A 17,962-nucleotide genomic window follows, 5' to 3' on the forward strand; every position below is an offset into this window, starting at 1 on the left:
CGGAACAAGAGAGACCCTGAAGTGCATAGCTCTAGCACAGATTCATTGCACTTCAAGTTCCATTAGCCCAACCAACGTATCTTTCTCCCTGCTGGTTGGAAGTTATGAGAATTCAAATCCCCCATGTCTGAAGAACGCAAGTTGGGGAAGGTGCTCTTGAAGATGATCGTACTTCCACTTTTATTTCCTTGATCACATCTGCCAAAAAGTGACCAGAGACATTGTTTCTTCCCTGAAGTCTCCACTGAATGAAGCTGATCTTGGCAGGCCCTACTGGAACACCATGCTGTGATGGTGGAAATATTTTTAAGTGCCTTATCACAGAGATGTGATCTGGCTTTCTACTATAAAGTGTAGATTCCTATAACAAACGTATGAAGAACCAACTGGGCACAGTCCAATATCCTTTTTAAGCTGGCTTGCCTAAGTTGCCCTGAATTCACTTACCTTGAATGTAGGAGAGTTTTAAGAGTTTATTTCAATAGATTCAGAAAGAGTTATCCAGAATGATTGGTGTATCATGCCATGACTTAATACGTTCTCTGTCTACTTAATCAAGATGATTAACACATTTGAACATTCTGATATCTTTGCTCCATTATCTACTTTGACTGTCTTCCATTTTTGCTGTTTCATAAGGAGGTTTAAATCATTTTAAAATAATGGTACCAAATTAGTCAGGACTTTCTGATATCCTCTTAATTCTATTAACTCCGTAAGAATATTTTTTTGAAAAATATGGACTTAATCATCTTACTCTTCATTTGTGATCCCTTGTCTCATAGAATTTGTATAAATCTGATCTGGAATGGCTCCGTGGGATTGGATGGATGCCTGAAGGCTCTGTGGATGTGCTCAGAGTGAAAAGGGCTCAGGATCTCGTGAATGAGAGATTGTACAAACTACGACCAGATGCTCTGAAATTTACCAGTATAGTTGACCCACCCCCGGTCGTCCAGGCTAAGATCAATGCCCAACAGATCAGTGAGGTAAATTGAAATGTAGTCACTACCTCTGTGTAATGTGTGAAATGATACTGTGGCCCTTGAAAAGTTAAAGGGATTTTCCTAGAGCAGTTGAAAATTATTCTTCCTTCTTCCCTTTCTTAGAACCTGTATCGTGAAGCGTGGGATCAAGAGAAGGCACAGGTCCATCTTCCTGTCGATACCCCTATAATGCTGCAGTCGAAGATTAATGCTGTGAATGTTAGCAATGTAAGATAATTTTATTGATTGATTGATTGATTGATTGATTGATTTATCAAATTTATAAGGCTTCCTATCTATCTGATGAAACTCTGAGCAGGGAAAATACAATATTAGCAATAAAACAACAACAACAAAACTCTGTTTGAGGCTCTCTCATTAAAAATGCCAAACACCTACAACCTACATCCATGCCAGGGCTCCCAAAGTAAATATCTGTTTACTTTACTCCTCTTTACTTTACTCCTGTTCTGGGGGAGATGGGCAGTGGCTAAATTTGAGTCATAAATAAATAAATAAACATCTGGCCCCAATGCCTGGGGGCACAGCCAAGTCTCCATGGCCTTCTGAAAGGCCAGTAAGGTTGGAACATTTTGTATCTTTGGGGAGAGGCTGTTCCATGGGGCAATTGTCATGACAGGGAAGGTCCTTCCTAGGTCCCACCACACATTGCCTCACTAAGGGGACCCCTAGCTTGCCTACACTGCCAGAACTGGCGGGTTGGGCAGAAACCCCCAGGGAGAGGCAGTCCCACTAGTAAGCTGGCCCGTAGCCATGTAGGGGTTTAATGGTGACAATTTATTATTTGTAAGCCGCCCAGAGTCACCGTGTGTGAGTTGGGCGGCTATTTAAATTTGTTTAATAAATAATATATATACATGCATACCTACATAGATACATATTTTAAAATGGTCCCCATGTTGTTCATTTATTTGAGAGAGTCTGTTCTTCAAAAACTGTTACTCAAACTATGACAATACAAAGCTGAGGGGCAGGAATTTTGAGAAGGCACAAGGGAGAGGTTTTTATAATTTGGGGTGAGAGGTTTATTCAAAAGAGCCCCAAACTTACACGATGTTTTTAGTGTTCCAAAACACATTGTGCTTTGGAACAGAGCGTTATTCCTAAGTGTTCCTTTTCCCTGCTTATATCGTTTTTACTACTGTAAATTCAAATTCCTCTTTTATTTTATTAATATCAATTTATAGCACTTGATATTAAGCACATAGAAGTTGGAATCAGTTATTTAATGTGTGTGCATCCATAAACGTTCATGCATGTATAAACTGAATTTATGTATACCTGTCCCATTAATCATTCTGAAAATTCATATTTTTCATACATTACACCGCATTTCTCTACTGTTGTCTCTGGGGGAATAGTCAATTAAACATAGTGAGACTTATTTCTGAGTAGATATGCATAGGACTGCATGATTAATTGAGGAATAGCTGTAGTTTATTTTCTTCCAGCATTGAAAATTGTGCATGTATTTTAATTTCAGAAACATTATACTGGAGCCTGGGATGAGGCCAAAGCAAAAGGTTATGACTTTAAAGTTGATGCTCTTTCATTCAAACATGCAAAATCTTCACGAGAAATTGCCAGTGAGGTATGAGCTCTGTTGTTCAAATGTTGCTTCCAATGCTGCTGTATCTTTTCATATCACACATATGGCAAAGTGTGCAACTTCATTTAAACTTAAAATTCTACTTAAACTTCATATTGCTTCAACCACGTAGACGTTGCCATACTGCAGAGTTTTGATGTTTTTACACAGTTATTTTTTTACATTGATTGCTGTAGAAATAATACCTTTAAAATAATGAAAACAGTTATTACCTGGAACTGCCAGTGAGATAATTATGAGAAGTTTAATTAATATTGCATTATGAAAGGGAACATTTCATTTACAAAGCATTTTGCACTTACAAAACATGTCACTTTAAGCTACCATTTTCAAAGGAGAGATCACTGTTTTTAAATATTATTTTATAATGGTTTAATAAATTATATAACACTGTTGCATAACTTACAAAACAACATTCCTAAAGATTCATGCACTTGAAATACTACTGAATGGTTACTTTTGAATGATGGATTCTGCCCATTCTTTCACAATGATGGATTCTGCCCTGTTCCTTCACTCGAGGTCCCCGGATCATTAAAATACCACTTTTCACACTAACTGGAATAAACTTAATTCTTTCAACTTCTCTTTTCTCTATTTTCCTCTTCAGTATAAATACAAAGAAACTCATGAGAGACAGAAAGGTCATTACATTGGGTGCCCTTCAGTCAAGGCGGATCCTAAACTTTCATGGGCTGCTCGAGTAATGAAGATGCAAAACAACCGTCTCTACAAGCAAGCATACCAGAATTCAAAAGCCAAGATCACCATCCCTGTTGACATGGTGGCTATCCAGGCAGCCAAGCAAGGCCAGGCTTTAGCGAGCGACATTGATTACCATCATTACTTGCACGAGTGGTCTTGTCTGCCAGATCAGAATGACGTGATCCAAGCAAAGAAAGCGTATGAACTTCAGAGTGATGTAAGTATACCTGCGTCTTACAAGATCATGTAGATGGATCATGCCTGGGTACAGGACAAGATAGACCAAGGAGTCTATCTTGTCCTGTGTTCAGGCATCTGTTCTAGAGCTATGCACTTCAAGAACAGATGCATTGCATTTCAAGTTCCATTAGCCTGGCCAACATATCTTTCTCCCTGCTGGTTGGAAATTATGAGAATTCAAATCCCCCATGTTTGAAGAACGCAAGTTGGGGAAGGTGCTCTTGAAGATGATCGTACTTCCACTTTTATTTCCTTGATCACATCTGCCAAAAAGTGACCAGAGACATTGTTTCTTCCCTGAAGTCTCCACTGAATGAAGCTGATCTTGGCAGGCCCTACTGGAACACCATGCTGTGATGGTGGAAATATTTTTAAGTGCCTTATCACAGAGATGTGATCTGGCTTTCTACTATAAAGTGTAGATTCCTATAACAAACGTATGAAGAACCAATTGGGCACAGTCCAATATCTTTTTTAAGCTGGCTTGCCTAAGTTGCCCTGAATTCACTTACCTTAAATGTAGGAGAGTTTTAAGAGTTTGTTTCAATAGATTCAGAAAGAGTTATCCAGAATGATTGGTGTATCATGCCATGACTTAATACGTTCTCTGTCTACTTAGTCAAGATGATTAACGCATTTGAATATTCTGGTATCTTTGTTCCATTATCTACTTTGACTGTCTTCCATTTTTGCTGTTTCATAAGGAGGTTTAAATCATTTTAAAATAATGGTACCAAATTAGTCAGGACTTTCTGATATCCTCTTAATTCTATTAACTCCGTAAGAATATTTTTTTTAAAATATGGACTTAATCATCTTACTCTTCATTTGTGACCCATTGTCTCATAGAATTTGTATAAATCTGATCTGGAATGGCTCCGTGGGATTGGATGGATGCCTGAAGGCTCTGTGGATGTGCTCAGAGTGAAAAGGGCTCAGGATCTCGTGAATGAGAGATTGTACAAACTACGACCAGACGCTCTGAAATTTACCAGCATAGTTGACCCACCCCCGGTCGTCCAGGCTAAGATCAATGCCCAACAGATCAGTGAGGTAAACTGAAATGTAGTCACCAGCTCTGTGTAATGTGTGAAATGGCAGAGAGAGGTGGCTGAGATACAGTGGCCCTTGAAAAATTAAAGGGATTTTCCTAGAGCAGTTGAAAATTATTCTTCCTTCCTCCCTTTCTTAGAACCTGTATCGTGAAGCGTGGGATCAAGAGAAGGCACAGATCCATCTTCCTGTCGATACCCCTATAATGCTGCAGTCGAAGATTAATGCTGTGAATGTTAGCAATGTAAGATAATTAACGAAGTCTATGCCGTCTCTTGTTAACCGTATCAATATTCCTTTGTTTGTTACATTGTCTTAGTCTATTCTCATACTGTTAATTGTTGTTAAAAACATACAGTTATTTGACTTATAAGTTACATGTCTATTCCCACATATATTTATATTTTAAGTAACAACAATGACACTGATGCTTGAGCCTCAGCAATCAAAGAAACATATATAGAGATTTAAAATTGTCTTGTCATTAATTTATTTGACAGATCATGCATATATGATGATTTTAAAAAATAGTTTTAAATAAAATACAGATCACTGCAACATAATAGACATACCAAGAAACCGACAGAGTGATGGTCAGTAACATACCAAAGCAGAATCAATGAATTACTAGTTTTATGATTTTTACACTCAGTTATATGAATTGGGAACATCTGAAACTGAACAGCAAATTATTACTTATTGGAGAACAATTGAAATGGGAGAAATCTCTCAGGAAGCTAAAAACAAACTGGCACAATCATTGGCACAATAAGAAGTTACAGAGACAATTTGATTTATAAAACGGGAAAGCCGCTTGATCTGACTGATTTTGAGTTGGGTGGTACAGAACAGTTATGGACTGATTGGCATCTTTATTGCTGGAGGTATATAATGAATCCTTTAATAAATATAGACAGAAATGCCTATTTTTATTTCCTAAATCTTTTTATGAGACTTATATTTCAGTCATATGAAAGCCTGAGAAAGACTGTACTAGATGAGCATGTTATATAGAAATATCTCTGTTTAATGTGCATAATAAAATATTAACTGCAACACTCGCCAAGAGGTTATAGAAAGTAATATTATTGTTAATCTACCCATCTCAGTGTGGATTTCTTAAAAACAGATAACCATTTGAAAATATCTGTTTGGCAATTGTTCTTTTGGATGCCCCAGCAGACTACACTGGAATTAGTTGTTTTAACGTTGTTGGATGCTGAAACAGTTTTTGATATGGTTCAGATCAAATTCATGCAGTGTGTTCTAAGAAGATAGGGATTTTTACCATCCTTTGTTCACTGGCTTCTTTCTGAGTAGATAGGCACAGAGGATTGTGCTTTTGAGGAATATCTGTAGTTTATTGGCACTCATTCAGCATTTTATGACTGTATTGAAGCTGTGCATGTATTCTAATTGCAGAAACATTATACCGGAGCCTGGGATGAGGCCAAAGCCAAAGGTTATGACTTTAAAGTTGATGCTCTTTCATTCAAGCATGCAAAATCTTCCAGAGAAATTGCCAGTGAGGTATGAGCTCTGTTGTTCAAATGTTGCCTCTAAAAGGACCGTATCTTTTCATATCACACAGACGGCACAGAGTGTGCAACCAGCTAACCTCATCCGAAAGACACATTCATTCAACGGTTTACAAGTTGCTATTGTTCAAGGATATGATAAGAGTCCCCCTTTTGGGGCAGATGGGCGGTGATAGAAATTTGAACAATAAATAAAATAAATATGATATTTTTGCACAATGCTCTCCAATTTTTTACATTTAGATGTTTCAAAATATGGGATATTAATATCCTTTTAAACCCAAGCATTTTAATGCATGTTTATCCCGAACCGCCAAAGAGATAACCATTCAGATATTTAAAAGGGAATTTTCTATGCCCTAATGATTTTCCATTCAAGAAATGTTACTTTCTGCTGCCACTTTTAAAAAGGGAGATCACTGCTTATAAATACTGTTTTATGATGGTTTAATAAACTATATCATAAAATGTTGTTGCATAACTTGTAAAACAACATTCCTAAAGATTCATGCATTCAAAATACTTCCGAATGGTTACTTTTCAATGATAGATTCTGCCCATTCTTTCACTCGAGGTCCCCGGATGATTAAGATACCATTTTTCCACATTAACTGGAATTATCCTTCAACGGCTCTATTTTTCTTTTCCTCTTCAGTATAAATACAAAGAAACTCACGAGAGACAGAAAGGTCATTACATTGGGTGCCCTTCAGTCAAGGCGGATCCTAAACTTTCATGGGCTGCTCGAGTAATGAAGATGCAAAACAACCGTCTCTACAAGCAAGCATACCAGAATTCAAAAGCCAAGATCAACATCCCTGTTGACATGGTGGCTATCCAGGCAGCCAAGCATGGCCAGGCTTTAGCGAGCGACATTGATTACCATCATTACTTGCACGAGTGGTCTTGTCTGCCGGATCAGAACGACGTGATCCAAGCAAAGAAAGCGTATGAACTTCAAAGTGATGTAAGTACACCTGTGTTTTACAAGATCACGTAGATGGATCATGCCTGGGCACGGAACAAGAGAGACCCTGAAGTGCATAGCTCTAGTACAGATGCATTGCATTTCAAGTTCCATTAGCCCAACCAACGTATCTTTCTCCCTGCTGGTTGGAGGTTATGAGAATTCAAATCCCCCATGTCTGAAGAACGGAAGTTGGGGAAGGTGCTCTTGAAGATGATCGTACTTCCACTTTCATTTCCTTGATCACATCTGCCAAAAAGTGACCAGAGACATTGTTTCTTCCCTGAAGTCTCCACTGAATGAAGCTGATCTTGGCAGGCCCTACTGGAACACCATGCTGTGATGGTGGAAATATTTTTAAGTGCCTTATCACAGAGATGTGATCTGGCTTTCTACTATAAAGTGTAGATTCCTATAACAAACGTATGAAGAACCAACTGGGCACAGTCCAATATCCTTTTTAAGCTGGCTTGCCTAAGTTGCCCTGAATTCACTTACCTTGAATGTAGGAGAGTTTTAAGAGTTTGTTTCAATAGATTCAGAAAGAGTTATCCAGAATGATTGGTGTATCATGCCATGACTTAATACGTTCTCTGTCTACTTAATCAAGATGATTAACACATTTGAATATTCTGATATCTTTGCTCCATTATCTACTTTGACTGTCTTCCATTTTTGCTGTTTCATAAGGAGGTTTAAATCATTTTAAAATAATGGAACCAAATTAGTCAGGACTTTCTGATATCCTCTTAATTCTATTAACTCCGTAAGAATATTTTTTTTAAAATATGGACTTAATCATCTTACTCTTCATTTGTGACCCATTGTCTCATAGAATTTGTATAAATCTGATCTGGAATGGCTCCGTGGGATTGGATGGATGCCTGAAGGCTCTGTGGATGTGCTCAGAGTGAAAAGGGCTCAGGATCTTGTGAATGAGAGATTGTACAAACTACGACCAGATGCTCTGAAATTTACCAGCATAGTTGACCCACCCCCGGTCGTCCAGGCTAAGATCAATGCCCAACAGATCAGTGAGGTAAACTGAAATGTAGTCACCAGCTCTGTGTAATGTGTGAAATAGCAGAGAGAGGTGGCTGAGATACAGTGGCCCTTGAAAAATTAAAGGGATTTTCCTAGAGCAGTTGAAAATTATTCTTCCTTCCTCCTTTTCTTAGAACCTGTATCGTGAAGCGTGGGATCAAGAGAAGGCACAGATCCATCTTCCTGTCGATACCCCTATAATGCTGCAGTCGAAGATTAATGCTGTGAATGTTAGCAATGTAAGATAATTAACGAAGTCTATGCCGTCTCTTGTTAACCGTATCAATATTCCTTTGTTTGTTACATTGTCTTAGTCATATTCTCCTTCTGTTAATTGTTGTTAAAAACATAAAGGTATTTGACTTATAAGTTACATGTCTATTCCCACATATATTTATATTTTAAGTAACAACAATGACACTGATGCTTGAGCCTCAGCAATCAAAGAAACATATATAGAGATTTAAAATTGTCTTGTCATTAATTTATTTGACAGATCATGCATATATGATGATTTTAAAAAATAGTTTTAAATAAAATACAGATCACTGCAACATAATAGACATACCAAGAAACCGACAGAGTATATGTATACGCAACTGCACCTGCCCGCATATACAGTAATTATATAGAGGAAAAGAACATTATGGTAAATAAAATAATCTAAAGATAGCAAAAAAGGAAACAAAAGTAATGAAGAAAAAAGGATACATATACTAAGTTTCCCTATGATTCACACCAAAGATTTATAGCAGCTGGGGTTAAATTGGGTCTACTACTTTTGGATCAATTTCAATATTCCTTGAAATGTAATAATCCTAACTACTGGGAATCAAGACGGAACGTGGAAATGTATTGTCTTATTTGTTGAAACAAACAAAACAGTGAGATTTTATATCTGTAATTCAGGCCAATGATGGTCAGTAACGTACCGAAGCAGAATCAATGAATTACTAGTTTTATGATTTTTACACTCAGTTATATGAATTGGGAACATCTGAAACTGAACAGCAAATTATTACTTATTGGAGAACAATTGAAATGGGAGAAATCTCTCAGGAAGCTAAAAACAAACTGGCACAATCATTGGCACAATAAGAAGTTACAGAGACAATTTGATTTATAAAACGGGAAAGCCGCTTGATCTGACTGATTTTGAGTTGGGTGGTACAGAACAGTTATGGACCGATTGGCATCTTTATTGCTGGAGGTATATAATGAATCCTTTAATAAATATAGACAGAAATGCCTATCTTTATTTCCTAAATCTTTTTATGAGACTTATATTTCAGTCATATGAAAGCCTGAGAAAGACTGTACTAGATGAGCATGTTATATAGAAATATCTCTGTTTAATGTGCATAATAAAATATTAACTGCAACACTTGCCAAGAGGTTATAGAAAGTAATATTATTGTTAATCTACCCATCTCAGTGTGGATTTCTTAAAAACAGATAACCATTTGAAAATATCTGTTTGGCAATTGTTCTTTTGGATGCCCCAGCAGACTACACTGGAATTAGTTGTTTTAACGTTGTTGGATGCTGAAACAGTTTTTGATATGGTTCAGATCAAATTCATGCAGTGTGTTCTAAGAAGATAGGGATTTTTACCATCCTTTGTTCACTGGCTTCTTTCTGAGTAGATAGGCACAGAGGATTGTGCTTTTGAGGAATATCTGTAGTTTATTGGCACTCATTCAGCATTTTATGACTGTATTGAAGCTGTGCATGTATTCTAATTGCAGAAACATTATACCGGAGCCTGGGATGAGGCCAAAGCCAAAGGTTATGACTTTAAAGTTGATGCTCTTTCATTCAAGCATGCAAAATCTTCCAGAGAAATTGCCAGTGAGGTATGAGCTCTGTTGTTCAAATGTTGCCTCTAAAAGGACCGTATCTTTTCATATCACACAGACGGCACAGAGTGTGCAACCAGCTAACCTCATCCGAAAGACACATTCATTCAACGGTTTACAAGTTGCTATTGTTCAAGGATATGATAAGAGTCCCCCTTTTGGGGCAGATGGGCGGTGATAGAAATTTGAACAATAAATAAAATAAATATGATATTTTTGCACAATGCTCTCCAATTTTTTACATTTAGATGTTTCAAAATATGGGATATTAATATCCTTTTAAACCCAAGCATTTTAATGCATGTTTATCCCGAACTGCCAAAGAGATAACCATTCAGATATTTAAAAGGGAATTTTCTATGCCCTAATGATTTTCCATTCAAGAAATGTTACTTTCTGCTGCCACTTTTAAAAAGGGAGATCACTGCTTATAAATACTGTTTTATGATGGTTTAATAAACTATATCATAAAATGTTGTTGCATAACTTGTAAAACAACATTCCTAAAGATTAATGCATTCAAAATACTACCGAATGGTTACTTTTCAATGATAGATTCTGCCCATTCTTTCACTCGAGGTCCCCGGATGATTAAGATACCATTTTTCCACATTAACTGGAATTATCCTTCAACGGCTCTATTTTTCTTTTCCTCTTCAGTATAAATACAAAGAAACTCACGAGAGACAGAAAGGTCATTACATTGGGTGCCCTTCAGTCAAGGCGGATCCTAAACTTTCATGGGCTGCTCGAGTAATGAAGATGCAAAACAACCGTCTCTACAAGCAAGCATACCAGAATTCAAAAGCCAAGATCAACATCCCTGTTGACATGGTGGCTATCCAGGCAGCCAAGCATGGCCAGGCTTTAGCAAGCGACATTGATTACCATCATTACTTGCACGAGTGGTCTTGTCTGCCAGATCAGAACGACGTGATCCAAGCAAAGAAAGCGTATGAACTTCAAAGTGATGTAAGTACACCTGTGTTTTACAAGATCACGTAGATGGATCATGCCTGGGCACAGAACAAGAGAGACCCTGAAGTGCATAGCTCTAGCACAGATGCATTGCACTTCAAGTTCCATTAGCCCAACCAACGTATCTTTCTCCCTGCTGGTTGGAAGTTTTGAGAATTCAAATCCCCCATGTTTGAAGAACGCAAGTTGGGGAAGGTGCTCTTGAAGATGATCGTACTTCCACTTTTATTTCCTTGATCACATCTGCCAAAAAGTGACCAGAGACATTGTTTCTTCCCTGAAGTCTCCACTGAATGAAGCTGATCTTGGCAGGCCCTACTGGAACACCATGCTGTGATGGTGGAAATATTTTTAAGTGCCTTATCACAGAGATGTGATCTGGCTTTCTACTATAAAGTGTAGATTCCTATAACAAACGTATGAAGAACCAACTGGGCACAGTCCAATATCCTTTTTAAGCTGGCTTGCCTAAGTTGCCCTGAATTCACTTACCTTGAATGTAGGAGAGTTTTAAGAGTTTGTTTCAATAGATTCAGAAAGAGTTATCCAGAATGATTGGTGTATCATGCCATGACTTAATACGTTCTCTGTCTACTTAATCAAGATGATTAACACATTTGAATATTCTGATATCTTTGCTCCATTATCTACTTTGACTGTCTTCCATTTTTGCTGTTTCATAAGGAGGTTTAAATCATTTTAAAATAATGGAACCAAATTAGTCAGGACTTTCTGATATCCTCTTAATTCTATTAACTCCGTAAGAATATTTTTTTTAAAATATGGACTTAATCATCTTACTCTTCATTTGTGACCCATTGTCTCATAGAATTTGTATAAATCTGATCTGGAATGGCTCCGTGGGATTGGATGGATGCCTGAAGGCTCTGTGGATGTGCTCAGAGTGAAAAGGGCTCAGGATCTTGTGAATGAGAGATTGTACAAACTACGACCAGACGCTCTGAAATTTACCAGCATAGTTGACCCACCCCCGGTCGTCCAGGCTAAGATCAATGCCCAACAGATCAGTGAGGTAAACTGAAATGTAGTCACCAGCTCTGTGTAATGTGTGAAATGGCAGAGAGAGGTGGCTGAGATACAGTGGCCCTTGAAAAATTAAAGGGATTTTCCTAGAGCAGTTGAAAATTATTCTTCCTTCCTCCCTTTCTTAGAACCTGTATCGTGAAGCGTGGGATCAAGAGAAGGCACAGATCCATCTTCCTGTCGATACCCCTATAATGCTGCAGTCGAAGATTAATGCTGTGAATGTTAGCAATGTAAGATAATTAACGAAGTCTATGCCGTCTCTTGTTAACCGTATCAATATTCCTTTGTTTGTTACATTGTCTTAGTCATATTCTCCTTCTGTTAATTGTTGTTAAAAACATACAGTTATTTGACTTATAAGTTACATGTCTATTCCCACATATATTTATATTTTAAGTAACAACAATGAAACCGATGCTTCAACCTCAGCAATTGAAGGAAAAGACACACACACACACACGCATACATATAGACATACATAGACATATACAGATTTTACATTGTCCTTATTTCATTCTTTTTTTTTTGAGAGGTACATAGTTAGCATTTGAAAATTTTTTATCAGAGCAGCTTGTGTAACTGTTTGTATACAAACATGCAGTGAAAAACAATCACGTACAGATAATTAACTAACTGTATGCAGTCTCTTGTTAAGCATATCAATATTCCTGATCATATCAATATTCCAGTCATCATGATGATGACTGTTTCTGTGAACACAGTATCTCAAACCATCCCCATTGGAAGTACAAGTCTCTGCACAAGAACTTTATGCCTTCTTCACTGATATTGATTGCTTTCTTTTCCTAAGCATGCACCCCAAAGTTTGTGGGTAAATCTGCATAAACTCAAAACATTGTAGAGTGAACATACAACTATAATAGCCATAAATATACAAAACATTTAGGACAAATAAGTTCCAGATCTAATTGACCAGCTAAATTTCACCATTTCCAGCAGACCAAAACATCTAGAAGCCAATGCCATTGTAGGATAGCCTTAAGAGCTGTCTGAGGAGGGCTCCCACCCCCTGCTTCCTGAAATGTTTGTACTGTTAATATTGCAGTTGTCCCTGCTTTCTTCCAAGTTAAATATGCACAGTGTATTATATTCACCCTTTGGTTTTTGAGATAGAACAGAAAGAGTGTAAGAACAAGGGAAAGCAGGTAACAACACCTTGGCTTTGCTACTCATGGCAAACTAGCAGAAGTGTGTGCATTACTCAAGCTGTGACAATGTGAAGTTAAGAGGCAGAAATTCTGCGAAGGTTACCAGAAAGAGTTTCTGTAATTCTGGGTAAGAGGTTTATTCAAACGGACTCAAATTTTCAAGACGTTTTTAGTGTTCCCAAACACCTTGTGATTTGGGACAGACCATTATTTCTTTGAGTGTTACTTTTTCTTCCTAACAGAGTTTTATTATTGACAATTCAAAGTAAATTCCCCTATTGTTCTATTGATATGAGTTCATTGCACTCCTTACACTATAAAATAAATGTTGAACTCAATTATTTAATATGTGTGTGTGCCTATATATATTTATGCATGTTTAAACTATATATACACAATGCTTGTCTCATTGTTCATTCTGAAAATTCATATTTTTCATACTTTATGCTGCAGTTATGCTGCACTTCAGTTGTCCCTAGGATTAAAGTAAATTAATCATAGTGGGACTTAGAGACCCATATGTTTGCCTGTTTACTTGAGATCTGTCTATAGTTTACTTTCATCCTGTATTATATGACTATATTGAATGTTGTGCATGTATTCTAATTGCAGAAACATTATACCGGAGCCTGGGATGAGGCCAAAGCCAAAGGTTATGACTTTAAAGTTGATGCTCTTTCATTCAAGCATGCAAAATCTTCCAGAGAAATTGCCAGTGAGGTATGAGCTCTGTTGTTCAAATGTTGCCTCTAAAAGGACCGTATCTTTTCATATCACACAGACGGCACAGAGTGTGCAACCAGCTAACCTCATCCGAAAGACATATTCATTCAACGGTTTACAAGTTGCTATTGTTCAAGGATATGATAAGAGTCCCCCTTTTGGGGCAGATGGGCGGTGATAGAAATTTGAACAATAAATAAAATAAATATGATATTTTTGCACAATGCTCTCCAATTTTTTACATTTAGATGTTTCAAAATATGGGATATTAATATCCTTTTAAACCCAAGCATTTTAATGCATGTTTATCCCGAACTGCCAAAGAGATAACCATTCAGATATTTAAAAGGGAATTTTCTATGCCCTAATGATTTTCCATTCAAGAAATGTTACTTTCTGCTGCCACTTTTAAAAAGGGAGATCACTGCTTATAAATACTGTTTTATGATGGTTTAATAAACTATATCATAAAATGTTGTTGCATAACTTGTAAAACAACATTCCTAAAGATTCATGCATTCAAAATACTTCCGAATGGTTACTTTTCAATGATAGATTCTGCCCATTCTTTCACTCGAGGTCCCCGGATGATTAAGATACCATTTTTCCACATTAACTGGAATTATCCTTCAACGGCTCTATTTTTCTTTTCCTCTTCAGTATAAATACAAAGAAACTCACGAGAGACAGAAAGGTCATTACATTGGGTGCCCTTCAGTCAAGGCGGATCCTAAACTTTCATGGGCTGCTCGAGTAATGAAGATGCAAAACAACCGTCTCTACAAGCAAGCATACCAGAATTCAAAAGCCAAGATCAACATCCCTGTTGACATGGTGGCTATCCAGGCAGCCAAGCATGGCCAGGCTTTAGCGAGCGACATTGATTACCATCATTACTTGCACGAGTGGTCTTGTCTGCCGGATCAGAACGACGTGATCCAAGCAAAGAAAGCGTATGAACTTCAGAGTGATGTAAGTATACCTGCGTCTTACAAGATCATGTAGATGGATCATGCCTGGGCACAGGACAAGATAGACCAAGGAGTCTATCTTGTCCTGTGTTCGGGCATCTGTTCTAGAGCTATGCACTTCAAGAACAGATGCATTGCACTTCAAGTTCCATTAGCCTGGCCAACATATCTTTCTCCCTGCTGGTTGGAAGTTATGAGAATTCAAATCCCCCATGTCTGAAGAATGCAAGTTGGAGAAGGTGCTCTTGAAGAGTGTTGTTTCTTCCCTGAAGTCTTCATTGAATGAAGCTAATTTTGGCAGGCCCTACTGGAACACCATGCTGTGATGGTGGAAATATTTTTAAATGCCTTATCACAGAGATAAGAATTTTCTAAAATGTCACATATGTATAGCACATTTATCAATAATCTACTGGATGTGGTTCAGTATCCTTTTTAAACCTGCTTCCCCAATTCAGTTAACTTCAATCTAGTGGAGTTTATAAGTTTGTTCAGTGGATATAGGAAGACTTATGCAGCCTGTTTGGCATATTATGCCAAGGTTTGGATGTTTTCTGCTCACTTAATCAAGGTAATGCAAATGGAAATTGCTGCTAGATGTCAGATGATTTATGATTTCTTATTTATCTACCTTTTGGCTTAGGCCAAAGAAACTAAGGAACACAAAAACCCTTTAAAATAATTGAACAGGAATTGGTCAGGATTGACATCCCATTAGCTGTTATCACATAGGAATGTTTATTTTAAGAATTTAATCACCTTGTTCCCCACTTTCTGACCTGCCATCTCACAGGCTATATATAAGTCGGATCTGGAATGGCTCCGTGGGATTGGATGGATGCCAAGCGAGTCTCCAATAGTGAAAAGAGTTAAATTTGCCCAAGAAATCCTGAGTGACAATGTATACCGCACTCCTGCTGACCGTCTGAAGTTCACCAACATTACTGATACACCGGACATTCTCCTTGCTAAAACCAATGCGGAACAGATCAGTATTGTATGTTAATTCTTTTCAGTAGCCTGCAATAAGTTCAGGAGATTAAATATTTCTAAAACATTTTCATATCAGTTTTTATAAAATTAGGTTTTTCCCTTCAAAAGTTAAAATGTGATTAGATAAGAGTAAGACTGAATTAGCAAATAACTACGTCTTTGTTTTATGTAGCCTAAATACCGAGAAGTTTGGGATAAAGATAAAGTTATGATCCATGTGATGCCTGACACACCTGAAATACTGCTTTCCAGGGCCAATGCTATCAACATCAGCAATGTAAGTGCATATCTACAGTGCTTAGGATCTTTGGATTAAAAGTGCTTTACCACTTGCACTTTCCCACCTTATAATATCTCAGATATTCTTAGCACTCTACCTCTAAGGCTTCTGCTCTCATGGTCTTTTGCAATAAAATGGATATTTTAGCCAAAATGTGAGGAATATCTGTTGAATAAACATGACTTCTTAGTAACATCTTTTTTTGCTTTACCCACCCCAGCTGGCAAGCTGTTAAATATGCCAGATCAACTCATTATGACCATACTGGGTGTTTTTTATACTTTGCAAACTCTTAGTTGCCTTGTGCAGTATCTTCTAAGTTTTGACTCAAAGTAAAACTTCATACTGATACAGTGTGATATAAAATCTATAGTATGCCAGAATATGTGGCCTAACTTGGAGGCTGATTTTCTTAGATATTAATTCATTAAAAATAATGCAATACATTCATGAAATTATCATTCATTAAACGTAATTCAAGAAATACAAAACAAAAAGCATCGAGCCTTCCAAAGTAAGCAGATAGTGCAAGAGCATATTAAAAATATTGTTGGGTTTTAATGTTTTTTTGCAGAATCTCTACAGGGAAGCTTGGGATGATGTAAAGAGATACATTGATTACAGAGCAGATGCAATTCCAATCAAAAGAGCCAAATCCTCAAGAGAAATTGCCAGTGATGTAAGTAGGCAAATACATTTTCTTATCTTGGGGGGATTGTCAACTCTAGACCTTTGTCAGGCTAAATGGTGGCATTATATGTGAAACAGATATTTTATATATCTTTATATATCTCCGTTCAGTGCAAAATAAGAGATTGCAGGCATACATTCAAACCATTGTGAATAAATTCTGTAAATATCAGGTTCTGGCATATGACGTTATATAGATTTACTGAATATTTAGATTAGCATTATAGTCCACAGTATGCTTATTCTGATGTAAGTCCTACTGCTTGATATGCCTGAAAGATAAAGCATTCCTCAAGTTGTTCTTCTTTCGTGGTGACTACATGGAGGCCTCCATGCAGGATTCTGGGCAACATTACAGATGTTATTTGCCAATGCCTTCTTTTCAGATGTGTTTTTTTTTTTTGACATTCCAGTCTAGGCTATTCCCTGGAGCTTCCTTGGTACAAGGTTGGCCAGATATTTTTCCCTGCTGATAATCAATAGGATCTATTCTAACCAAAGGTTCACAGGCTTACAATAAAATATTGCATTTGGATAGAAGTGAAACTTTAAGGAATTACCATTAAAACAATAGAAAATCCTTCCAACAGGATTATCCCACCAGATGTTTAACTTCTGAAATACAACTCTGAAAATGGAGAAAAAGATGAAATAGTAAGATTGTGCTACCAGTGGGTATACAGTATTTAAAAGTGTGATTTCTCAGTTATGAGAAATCGATGTCTTCCAGTCGAAGACATGAAATAGATTAAAAGAACATGGCTCCATCACTTGTACAGTGAGAAAGCAGACTTTCAGTGATTCCTTGTCCCCTGCTAGAAAGTTGGGGGAATCTTTGAAATAGCATGGCATATACCACTGGGATTAGCCAGACTGGGGGAGACAGTGAATATCCAGAGGCATTCCCTCCTCTTTCTACTCACTCATGCTTCCTCTCAGTGGAAAGACACCAAGTGAATATTAGCTATAGAACTGAAATTAAAGTGCCATCTTCAGATTCAAAGCTAAATTCAAATATAATTTGCCTAGCTTACCATGTCATCTTTGACAAAACAACAACAACACATAGAACTGATTATGGTCTTAATT

General features: G+C 37.2%; 1 protein-coding gene across 1 annotated transcript in view; it reads left to right on the forward strand.

Annotated features, from left to right (window-relative positions):
• NEB (nebulin) overlaps positions 1-17,962 on the forward strand; it is a 207,492-nt gene that overhangs the window by 103,047 nt on the left and 86,483 nt on the right. Inside the window, exons 82-100 of the mRNA XM_063318368.1 lie at positions 786-989; positions 1,110-1,214; positions 2,491-2,598; positions 3,227-3,538; positions 4,411-4,614; positions 4,754-4,858; positions 6,037-6,144; positions 6,808-7,119; positions 7,955-8,158; positions 8,298-8,402; positions 9,912-10,019; positions 10,683-10,994; positions 11,830-12,033; positions 12,173-12,277; positions 13,829-13,936; positions 14,600-14,911; positions 15,704-15,907; positions 16,076-16,180; positions 16,758-16,862. Coding sequence (XP_063174438.1) covers positions 786-989; positions 1,110-1,214; positions 2,491-2,598; positions 3,227-3,538; positions 4,411-4,614; positions 4,754-4,858; positions 6,037-6,144; positions 6,808-7,119; positions 7,955-8,158; positions 8,298-8,402; positions 9,912-10,019; positions 10,683-10,994; positions 11,830-12,033; positions 12,173-12,277; positions 13,829-13,936; positions 14,600-14,911; positions 15,704-15,907; positions 16,076-16,180; positions 16,758-16,862 — 3,330 coding nt within the window. The remainder of the gene's footprint in view (positions 1-785; positions 990-1,109; positions 1,215-2,490; positions 2,599-3,226; positions 3,539-4,410; positions 4,615-4,753; positions 4,859-6,036; positions 6,145-6,807; positions 7,120-7,954; positions 8,159-8,297; positions 8,403-9,911; positions 10,020-10,682; positions 10,995-11,829; positions 12,034-12,172; positions 12,278-13,828; positions 13,937-14,599; positions 14,912-15,703; positions 15,908-16,075; positions 16,181-16,757; positions 16,863-17,962) is intronic.

This window comes from Candoia aspera, chromosome 1, assembly GCF_035149785.1.
Source record: "Candoia aspera isolate rCanAsp1 chromosome 1, rCanAsp1.hap2, whole genome shotgun sequence".
Lineage (NCBI taxonomy): Eukaryota > Metazoa > Chordata > Lepidosauria > Squamata > Boidae > Candoia > Candoia aspera.